The 12196-nt window shown below is 37.0% G+C and overlaps 1 protein-coding gene across 2 annotated transcripts in view; it reads left to right on the top strand.

Annotated features, from left to right (window-relative positions):
• Positions 1 to 12196, top strand: part of mus301 (mutagen-sensitive 301) — a 75983-nt gene that overhangs the window by 1983 nt on the left and 61804 nt on the right. Inside the window, exon 2 of one of the 2 annotated variants that reach the window (XM_081738023.1) lies at positions 10092 to 11107. The exons of the other annotated variant lie outside the window; for it this stretch is intronic. Within the exon in view, the coding sequence (XP_081594149.1) occupies positions 10099 to 11107 (1009 nt within the window). The 5' untranslated portion in view covers positions 10092 to 10098. The remainder of the gene's footprint in view (positions 1 to 10091; positions 11108 to 12196) is intronic. 2 annotated transcript variants of the gene reach the window in all.

The following is a 12196-nucleotide window of genomic DNA, read 5'->3' as shown; positions in this document are numbered from 1 at the left end:
TTTAGGGAAGGAGAAACACCATACTTTCAGGAATTATTAATTGACTGTGAACATAACATGATCTGGGTTTGTTGTGTGTTCTATTACCACTTGTAGATGATATAGGATCATTTTTATAGGCAGTGCAGCAGTAAGAAGTATCCTCGTCCACGGAAGATGAGAAGTAGCTGTTGTAAACTATAATAATAGGTACAACAAACGTTGTTTTTTGGAATCGATCCAGCGTCTCAAGAAAATATATCATCTGTACCCTTAAGAATCCACAAAACTGGAAGTGATTGAAAATTTGGGTTAAGTGCCGTATCGCCGGACCAATTTTAGGAAATTTACCGGGTCAGTTGGAGAATTTATTTAAGTTTGAGGAGGAATGAGTGAAAATGAAGTAAGTGAAATAGTAAAAGTGAAGAAAGTTGTTGTTTTTGTTGGTTGTTTTTGATTATGTAAGCGGCACTGTATGTGGAGGCGGAAGGACTATTTTGTGGAGAGGTACATTTCTTATGATATAGTAGCGCGAAAGGAATGGCGCTGAAGAAGAAGCAAGAGCATTTCGGGGCTATTTAGTGGAGTATTTAAGGAAAGGAAACTGTTGTATACGATTTACTTCTTGAAACTGGAAAAATTTACAAGCATCAGTTTTGAATGTAAGTGACTTCTAACTGTTCTCACTACCCTCGCTTACCCGTATTCCCACCGTCGCTGACGCGCTCCCTTCGAACTCACCCCTTCGCTCTGCTCGGATCCTCTGCTGCGCTTCTGCTCTGACTCGGTTAGATAGCATTCATATTTGTGGCCACCTAGCACAGGTTGGTTTGTGTTTTTGTCTATTAGTTTTTATGCCGCTAACGAAAGTAACGTCATCTAACGTAACTTAATGTAATCCAACAAAATGTAACCGAATGCAGTGCATTTTGTGCTTTTTTTCAGCTTTCAAAGTGGTCCGGCGATACGGCACTAATGCCGAAAATTTTTAGTACTTCCTTTTTGAATAATGATTTCCAGAGACAAACCGGTAATAGATATCAAGAAGCGATTTTCCGGAATACATTCAACGTCTGAAGTTTGGGTGCCATTTCCACCCGTAACACTACTAAACCGAAAGTGGTAGATATTTACTAATACGTGTATTTCCGGTTTCAATATTGATATCCATAGAACTCAAACAGTAAAAGATACCATGATTTTTTAAATTATATTCAGCGTTTAAAGAATAGATTTCATCTCCATATCCCTATATTCAAACCGGACCCATTCCTGGTTTCATCGTTAATCGCCCTAGAACGGAATCTTCAATAAAAAGCGATAGACTTTTTTAAAAATCCATCTTTAAACGATAGACTTTTTAAGACAATTTTCTATCGAAATACCACCACAATAGCCAAGTGCAACAATTTTTTAGGACGGAACAATAAAGGAACTCACGGAAAAGGAACAGTCTCAATAGAGACAATCCGCCTTATGCAGAATCGTTTTTACGTATGATTAGAATCACACTAAAGGCCTGACTACTGCTGGAAATATGTTAGTCGAACTCTTTAACATGGCACTAATCACGTGTCAGAACGACTTTGCATAAGGCCCAATATGTTTTAACTCAGCCTATCTGGTAGGCCCTTTTCAAGAACAAAAACATTCAACAGTCATTTGTCGTACGGGACAGGACATTTGGGCGCGGACGTTTCGGCGCTGCCATTTGGGCGCAAAGTCGTTTAGGCGCCAGACATTTGGGCGCGAGGTACATAGTAAAAATCACAATTTAGGACATATAAAGTAAGCTAGGCACTGAAAACTAAGCGCGAATCAAGATATATACTTTTCCTACACTTCTATCTTTATTTCACCTCATTTATCTGTATATTTTCTATCTCTATCTTATTTATTCATCTAAATTAAATAGTTTAATGCGTTTGTGGCATTTGTTGCCTAACCTCGTCATGGATTGATTTTTCGGTTGTTCACGGTTCTTGTACTTCTGATCTAATGATCTCATTTTTGTATTATATAAGAAAGCTAGGAAATGAAGGAATCAGACGAACTGTTAATAATTTTGTTAATGTTAATTAAAACATATTGATTTAATTTTTGTATTTTTTTAAAGTTAATAATTACATACTTATGAATATTAAAATTTGTTTTCTTTCGTATTACGTTTGCCAAACTCTTCTCTTCCTGAAGTCCAATAAAGAACTACCAATAAAAGATTTCCGCGCACTTGAGTTGAGGGAAGTAGCCCCGCGTAGCGTAGTCGCTAATGCTCTCGCCTTCGGTGCGAGCGGTCCCGGGTTCGGTTCCCGGTGGGGGCATTCTGTCGGAAAATTGTAATACGCTCTTTGTCACACACCAGCCACCCTGAATGATGTTTTCCTGGGTTTTTCTTATTCACACCAGGCAAATGCCGGGGTGGTACGTAATTTATAGGTCCAGGCCGCTTCCTTCCTCCGCATTCCCCGGGTAGTGTACTTCCTCAAACGTGACGGGCTAAATTGCCTTAGATGCCGAAAGCCCAGAAATATAAAAATTCTAATCGAGTTGAGGGAAAGATGTTAATACAGGGTGTCTAAGACATTGAGATTAGGAACTGCAGTATGCCGTATTTCGGGTATCACTTTTTTTTTAACATTCCAATATAAAAATCAAAACTTAACACACTTTTTTTTCGTCCTATTGTAAGCATGTAATCTGCATTGAAGAAAGTAGCGAAAGGAAAAAAAGAACGATTTCAAAGTGAAAAATAATTGTTAAGTGTACATATATTGATCATTTAGCCACTAGAAATGTGTTTGGCATTTACACTTATCGCATAACTACAGTAGAAGGCCTGCTTTAAGTTGTTTAATGGAATGGGCTCACTATGTATGTAATGCAAGCAATCATATCTAACTGGTCTACTTACCTATGGCTTGAAAAGTTATCAAATAAAAAGCACACTTAACTTTGACTGAAACTTAAATTTACAAAATTTAATTGTTAATTCAGTTTTTAGAATTTTGAAATTCCAGTATTTCTAGTATGTAAAACAACATCCAGTATAATTCAAGGACTTCCACTACAGTAGACACCTTGTGATATCGTAATTCGAACTTAGTATTCAGCGCCTAACATAATGACTTTTTAATTTGACTCGCGCCCAAATGGCGGCGCCCAAACGTCACGTACCGTTTGTCGTAGCCACAAGAACAGCGAATCAGTAGCTAACATCCCTCAGCCATTCAGAAGCCAGTTTCTGTCAGCTAATCACAAGCTCCCAGTCATAGCTCTGCCCTTAAGTAGTCACCATATATTTATACACTATATATATATATATCAAGCGCGCCCAGACGATAGCCAGTCGGGAGACTTTGAATTTAGCACAAAGAAACCGTCATAAAGTTAGTGGTCCCATTGGAAGAAGGAAAAGCTAAACGTTGCCATACGTAATGTCTTCCTTTCCCTCTCTTTCTCTTCTATCCATGTATCTAACAGTGTGTATGGAAAAGGTTGTGTCAAAGAAAAAAGATAATTGACAGAGATTTGGCAACAGTTTGAGTTCAGTTTATTGCTTGTCAGTTACTTTTCAAGGGAGAGAAATACCAAACCGGACAGTATGAAGAGAAACCGCACACAGGGCCGGCTTCCCTTTGTGAGCAAGTGGCTGTCTTTAGAGTGAGGTTACTATACATGCTCATATCTCCGGTCTCTTCATTCCCAGTGACTGGTGGAAACGGATAACGACCAGGCGAGGCCATGGACAATGATTACCGACTTGCATGCTTAAAAATTAACAGATGTCCCACTAACAATGCAAATTAACAGATATTAAGTTAGGGTTTGCAATATAACAGATAATTTATTAATCGGCTATTACAGACATGTTCTCATAGATTTTTGCCATCCCTTCTCAGTTTGGTTTTGCCATGTAAATCGCCTGTTGCATGCAGCAAGACTGACAAAGGGTTTTTTTTTTTTTTCCTGGTTCCCAGGTTTTTTACCCTGTATCAAAATCAGATAACTCTTCATTCGCGCTTTCCTATCTTTTGTTTTACCCTTGTTTCTTCCTATCTACACAACTGTAGATTTGCGTGTAAATGTCTTCCGGAAAGATAGATTCCGTGGTACACACTCACCCCGACAGATGGTTTAGTTTACTAGCTACGTGTCAGAAGCGGCATGTAGACAGATTGTTGATGCCTTACTCTCTGTCAGTGCGCGGGATTTCTTTAGGAGCGTCCTTATTTTTAACGTTTCTGTTCGGTCTCTTCATTATAATCTCTGAGGATGAATGCGATGTCTGCGTTCGAAACGTCGGATGTCAATACCTTCACTGGCTGATTGATAACCGGAGAAGAGTTACAATCAGGGTGGCTTGATTTAAATCACGATTTTAATCAAGATTTAAATCACTTGATTTTTTTAATAAAAATCGTTGATTTAAATCAAATTTCGAAATAAATTAATTTAAAGTGAAAATAAGTAAAATCCCGTTTCTGTTCTGTTATTTCGATTATGGAAGATAATAATCATAATACAATGAGACTCAAATGTATGTACAACACAGTATGAAAACGAGTATCATGCAGAGGATGATTAGGAAAATTCCCGTTTTGAACGGGTAACGGGAGAATCCTGCTTTCTTGTCTTCGTAACATAGGGTTTTTAAATCGTTAACTATTCCAACGGAGAAATCACCATCGACATTTAAGACAAAAATTCTTTTATGTCCACGTCTATTTGTTTGTTTCCAGATAATAGGGGCGTATTTAGAGGGGCCCGATCCCCTTTCCGAAACAAAAAATAAATAAATAAAACTTGAGGCGAAATTTATGTACTAAATACATAGAACGAAGTTCCTCGGGATCGTAATATGGCAAATTTTGGATGCGCTAAAATATCGAATAATACGTTTGATAAAGTGGATTCTTTCAAATATCTAGGATCAATATTAACAGATGAAAACGATATCTACGAAGAAATTAAATGTCGACTAAAAGCAGGGAATTCGTGTTATTATTCAGTTCAAAATCTCTTGTTGTCACGAATTCTGTCCAGGAATTTGAAGATTAAAATATATATGCTTGTTGTTCTAGGGTGTCTAGCAAGCAAGCATAATCAAATTCCCTGACTTTCCCTGACAAAATTATAATTTTCCCTGACTCTGTCATTCTTTTTTTCTTAGTAACTCATGAAAAGTAACTTATATTTAAATCATGAAAATGAAATATTTCAGTTTTACGTCCCACGATTATGTCGGTTAGGCTAAAGGAGACGGTGATGATGAGTAATGAATGAAATGAAGAAAGTGGGAGAACCCCGAGAAAACCCACGACCACGGTGTTTGCCCACCACAAAGTTCACACGGTGCAAGCTGGGATCGAACCAGGGAACCCAAGCACCGGAGGTTAACGCTCTACCAGTGAGCCACCGCGCCCCTAACTTATATTTAAAGTGAACTGTAAGTTTTCACCATTGTTTATATGCTTATACAATATTCTACAAACGTACAAACGAACCAATTCATTTACCTGTAATTTATGACTATTTTAGTGGCATTCCTTCACCCCTCACAGCCTGGGAAAGATTTTTCCCTGACACACAATGAAATTCCCTGACATTTTCCCTGACTGGTAGACACCCTGCTTCTATATGGTTGCGAAACATGGTCGCTTACTATCAGGGAAGAACGTAGACTGAAAGTATTTGAGAACAAGATCCTGAGCCGAATATTCAGACCCAAGAGGAGGGGAATGGGGGAAATTTCATAACGAGGAACTACATAATTTATACGGTTTACCAAACATTGCTAGGGTCATCAAGTCTAGGAGATTCAGGTGGGCAGGTCATGTAGCCAGGATGGAAGAAAATAAGAACACTTTCAAATTCTTAACTGGAAGACCAATCGGAAAACGACCATTAGGAAGATCTAGGCGCAGATGGGATGACAATATTAAGATGAATCTCGCAGAAATAGGAATACAAAATAGAAACTGGATCCAGTTGGCTAAGGATAGAAGTCAGTGGAGAGTTTCCGTGAACGCGGCAATGAACCTCCGGGTTCCATAGGCCATAGAGTTTAACAGTTAATTTTGGGCGAAATTTATGTACTTTAGATGTATTTCGTGCCGTTGCGCTGGGTAGTTTCGATGTTTTAAAAAATATACTTCTGCCAAATATCAGGAACTTTCGTGAAAAGAAAAGTGTCATGTTGATAAACGTTGCTGTACGTTTCTTTCTTAATGCTTAAGAAATATTGTTTCGGATTGAAATAGGTTAACGATTGAGGATTAATTCGAAATTAAACCAAAATACTTTCACTTAAATGGCATAATTGTCATTTAATATTAATTCCTAATGTTTTTTCTCCAGTTCGCGACTTGTATTATATGAGGAGAAAGATTTGATTTAAATCAAAAAAATCGATTTAAATAAAAAAAATCAACAAAAATGATTTTTATTAAAAAAATCATGATTTTTTTCCACCCTGGTTACAATATATATATATATATATATATATATATATATATATAGATAGATATAGATATATATATATATATATATATATATATAGATAGATATAGATATATATATATATAGATATATATATATATATATATCTTGATGGTAGAGCTCCCTCGTGGCTAAGCGGTTAGCCTACGCGCCTTTGGCGCGGGAGACCCGGGTTCGGTTCCCGGCGGGAGCTCATGTGGTTCGGATTCCACGTTAATTAGTAGGTCCATGTCCCATATAGCCTCGCTGCTGAAAGGGACGCTAAAATAAAATCAGCTCAACTCAGCTCTCTTGATGGTAGAAATTTACTACTACTTCCGGCTTAAATATCGATCTCTGTAGAGTAAAAGGCGGTGATGAGAGTTATTGTGTAGTGGTCTTTCCGAATCCATTGAACGTTGAAAGTAAAGCTTTTAATTCGATCTTTATTCCTATATGTCGACCAGAAATGATGGAAATATGCAATTACCAGTTGTGATGCTAATTACAGTAGTGCAAAAGGGTAATAAATATTTTAATGTGAAGTTAATACCGTAGAAATAGGTTTTTTCTTCAACTTCATTCCTCTATTGCAGCCGAAAGTAATAGATGTATAGTAGTACTTCCAATTTCAATATTGATTCCCATAAATCGAAAACGGTAATAGGTTTTGACAAACTTTTCTAAAAATTTTATTTATTTATTTTTATTTTATTTTATTTTACTTATTATTATTATTATTATTATTAGTAGTAGTAGTAGTAGTAGTAGTAGTAGTAGTAGTAGTGGTAGTAGTAGTAGTAGTATTAATAATAATATTTACATGGCTGCAGTACCCATGATATCATGTTTATTCAGGGTTGGGTGGTTTAAACCAAGTTGGATTAAACCAGCTGTTTTTTTTTTTTCAAAAAAAAAAAAAAACAACAACAACTGGTTTAAACTCAAAAAAAAAAAAAATAAATAAAAAAAAAAAAAGAACGAAAAATGTTTAAATCGTGTGAACTTCATGGTGACGTTTCCACATATCAAACCATCCGCATTACGTTTATCTACTTTTCAACTTTTAATCAAGGGGTCCCGTGTTCAATTCTCGGTCGAACCACAACCCATCTTTTAAGTGTAAACCAAGTAGCCATTCGAGGTGTCTCTTTAAGCGGAAGTCTTCTCCGTGATAACGTTGGTATTTCATAAGGATATTAAGCCTAAACATACGAAATGAAGCCAAATTATATATTTCTACTTGAATGAATGCCTGTTGTTTTATAAAGAACCCAATGTTGCTTAAACATATTGATAGAAATTGGCAAAATTTATCAATTGCTTACGTAACTTCCAACATCAGCTTGGATTTGACTTTGTTTTAATTTTATTGAATAATATCTGCATACCAAATTTGTAATGTAATTTGTCTTTTTGTCCTTCTGAAATGACTCTTGACAATTATGTTAACAAGTAAGCCTATGTAAAGATCAGTACAACGCATTTTTATCAAGAGTTCCTTCGTGAGTGAGTCGGCAATCACATTTGTAATCAATTAGCCATGGTTTCGTGTCCAAATGGACAATTTCTCTTGGATGTAAGTCGAGAAGCAGTTTGGATTCCGCTTTAAGCTTATGTGACCCCTTCCAGCAAGACCTTATTGTTGCATAATAACACCAAGGCGAAACAAACTAATTTCTGTCCATATCTAATATAAATACATAGAGTAAGTTATTTAAACCAAAAATAACCTGGTTTTTTGTTTTTTTTTTTTTTTTCAATAAAAACCGTGGTTTTTGCCAACCCTGTGTTTATTCCTCCACTGAGACTGGAAGTAGTAAGAAATAGTAGATCTTTTCCTTCAATGTTAATTCCTATATAGTAATAATCATGAAACATATTAATAATTTTCTTTTTATGTGGATTCAGTGTCAGATGAACAGGTTTCATCTCATTTATCCGTCTGGTGTAGCCGGAAATTTTAATATTGTTGATTCATCTGTTTCAGAATTGAATTCACGTAGTTTGGAAGTCTATCGTGGTTTCACAACTGTGAAACAAAACTCGCTTGTTTTAAACTGTTATTCGTTCTGAGTTCTTTACAATTGCCGTTCTTAAAGGAATTATTATTTTACAATTGAAATTCGCTTGTGCCATTTGCAATGAAAAGTTAAGAAGTCAATGAAAAATGATTGGAAGACGTGATGGAAGCAAAGAACATCTAAACCGTCTCGACTGTACCACAAAATGGTCTTGCAGTATAAAAGATGAGTGGGAAACTATAACTCCGACAATAGTCATAAAAGCAATAAAGACTGCTACCACTTGTTATGCTTTTAGAGAAGTTAACTTTCGGTTGACTGACGTCGTAAAACACTCAACAGTAATAGATATTCTAAGATATGATCAAATAGGTGTCCAACATACAGAGGTGAAATTAATACTGACAGCATAGGAACAACGTTGCTTCAAATCGGCTAAGTTCCAAGATAGACAGGTGGCCAACTTAAGGGAAAATTCAGGTTCCATAGGAAAGAGGTCACCATCAAACGGCCAACCTAACAAGTTTTACGTATAAGCATGAACTTTAAAAATAAGATTTAACTTCAGATATTCTCGCAACATATTATACCCCTTCTGTCATCATCATTAGTGTTGTGATTCAAGCATATTATTAATAAATGAGTCCTGGCAAAGTATTGTCTGTTCTTCTAGTCAGAATGCGCCTGTCTTGAAGTCAATAAAGATTTTTTTTTTTCAGTCATATTGCTTGGTTAGTTTGGAGTATAACGTCCTCTTCTGTAAGAAGCTATAGGGGACATGAACCAACAGATTAACGTTTGATCCAAACCACATTAGTTCCCATCGGAAATCGAATACAAGTTCTCCGCACTGAAAGGGAATATGCTAATCGTATGGGCAGGATGGAGCTCATGTTTTTAAGCAGGCGATTCGGGGCCGCTGTGGCTCAGTGGTAGAGCATTCACCTTGGTTCATGGTGTTCTTGTTTCTATCCCACCTCGCGTCAACTGGGTTTTGTGGTGGACAAACACCACGTGCGTGGGTTTTCTCGAGGTTCTCCCACTTTCTTCATTCCACCATTTAATTTATTGCTCATCATCACTGTCTCCTTTAGCTTAGCCGGCATAACTGTGGGACGTAAAACTCCAAAATTTTATTTCATTTTATGTCTTTTTCTTGAGTCTGTTTCCTGTCTTGCTACACAATAGTTTTGTCGTTTTCTTTCAGTTTCAGTTTTCGTGGCTGGGGTTCTTACTCAACAGCGAGGTTATGAAGCACGAATTCTTCTATTAACGTAACCATAACCTGTGCTTACGGGCTGCGGTGGATCAATGGTAGAGCGTTCACCTCTGCGTGGGGTCCTTGGTTCGATCCCCGCTCAAGCCAAGTTAACATTGTGGTGGACAAACACCGTGTGCGTGGGTTTCTCAGGATTCTCCCGTTTCCTTCCACTTCATTCCACCATTTCATTCATTTCTCATCATCACCTCTCCTTTAGCCTAGCCGATATGACCGTTGGACATAAAACTGAAAGATTTCATTTACATATAATTTGATCACTAATTTCTTCATCTTTAAACTTGCCTCCAATCCATGGTAAGCTTACTTTTTTGCTAATTTATATTTTCCAGGCTCAAGATGTGTCAGCTACCTCATGCTATGGAGGAAATTCGAAGAAAAGCCCGCGGATGGAAGAGGAACAGTGTGTTATGGAAACCCAGTGGCAATATATGGGGAAATGATGATACGAATTATGATCGTGATAAGTTGGGTAACAATAATCTAAAGGCGTCTACAACTCAGGAATCGTCAACTAGTGTTGTCACTTCAGTGCCAAACTCGAACTGCAATGTGGATCGTAGTGATGAAGATGATGCCGGAAATTTGAATCACGATGAATTCCAAAGCCCTATACGCAACAAATTACTTTCTCTTGATAATTCATACCTTGAGTCAATAGACTTGGAAGAAGTTGAACAAACTTTTTGGAACTCTTCCAATAATAAGAAACCAAGGACTGAAGGCGAATGTGGTGATAGCGTGAATGGCAATAGTGAAGAATTAAATTCTATTTCGGATAGTGGTTTAACTGAAGCGAAACTTCCAACACAAATAGTAAACCACAATAATGACAGTTCTAGTAAGAATTTAATAAGTTCAACTATTTCGCCAGACTTATTTAATTCATCTGAGAACGATACTTGTGGTTCGGAGACTTCACAAGTAGAAAACGCAGAATCTGTGAAGCGGACTAAAAATAGTGGAACAAGTGATTCAAGTGGTCGAACTATAGTAAGTTCCATTAATTTATCATCTTCAGTTAGTAAAAATGTAGAAAATAACTCAATACCTGTGAATGAGCTATGTAAAAGATCAGAAATAAATTCGCACTTAAGTGCAACAGATGATGCATTAGTTTCTTCGTGTGCTTCGTTAGGTGATTTTGCGATTGATAAAAGAATCAGAAAAGCTTTAATAAAAAATGGTGAAGAAGTTCATAAACTAGAACGAAACGATAAATTATCTATTTCTAGTGAAACAGTTACAAATGCTGGAAATAAGGATAGCAAATTGGGTGAATTTTTTGGATTACCTTCAGGCTTAAAGGAATTATTTAAAAAGTTCAAAGGGATCGAACAGTTGTATTGTAAGTATATTTTTTTTTTTCTGTAGAAATATCTGTCACTCCACCTTGTTTCCTCTTTTTGTGTGTATTTGGTTTTCGTAAGTTTGTTTTTCTGCACACAATTTTCTACTATCGTCGTGCATAACAGACTGTTTCAAGATCCGTATCTTGCAAAGTCCTCCCTCCTGGTCTAGTACCCCATAGCAGAACATGCCGCGATCTGCGATGTGATCGCAGAAAATTTGCCGTGCCTGCGCAGAAAAATTGCCAGATAAAAAAAAAGAAAAACAAAGAAAAGAAAAAAAGAAAGCCAACAGAAAAGCATTAAAACATGCCTGCTGTGTGTATATGTCTTAAATGCAGGGACGACTCGCATAAATATAGTTTGAACTGTTTTTTTTACGTCGCGTAAAGCGTATTTTTAACAATCACAAGTGTTTCTTCTGCAGAATTCTTGCAGAAAAATTTTGACTCATCGCAGACAGACAAAAATGTTCTGTCATCGGGGTCTGGTAGCTACGCTCGCGCAGCTTTTCTGCACGTGATCCCGTGTTCGATTCCCGGTGGAAGGATCTTGAATTTGAACCCATTATGATGGTTCGGATTTCATCTTAAACTCTAGGTCCACCAAGGTTTGAAAAGCTCAATCCACCTGAATCCATTTGGGTTTTTCGACTTTTTCGTGTTTAATCGTATTTTCGGGTTTAATAGTTGTTTTATCGGATTATCTCAAGTTTCTTTGGTTCAAAAACGTTAAACTCTGATTTATACATAAAGATAATATACTTGTCATCAGTCACAATTATTTCCTATTCACTGGTAGATAAAAGCTTCTTCAAGATTTTCTATTTTAGAGGTTGAAGTTTATGCTTATCTCGGAGCCGCAATGGCTCAGTGGTAGAACATTCACCTCTGGAGCATGGGGTCCTTGGTTCGATTCTAGCCTGCACCAAGTGAATTTTGTTGTGGACAAACACCGTGTGCGTGGGTTTTCTCGGGGTTGTTTCGTTTCCTTCCACTTTATTCATTCCACCAGTCATTCATTTCTCATCATCACCGACTCCTTTGGCCTAGCATGCATAACTGTGTTACGTAAAACTGAAAGGTGCC

This window comes from Thermobia domestica, chromosome 14 (assembly GCF_964235325.1).
Source record: "Thermobia domestica chromosome 14, izTheDome1.hap1.1, whole genome shotgun sequence".
Lineage (NCBI taxonomy): Eukaryota > Metazoa > Arthropoda > Insecta > Zygentoma > Lepismatidae > Thermobia > Thermobia domestica.
Note: the sequence above shows the minus strand (reverse complement) of the source record. Positions and strands in the feature narration are given on the sequence as shown.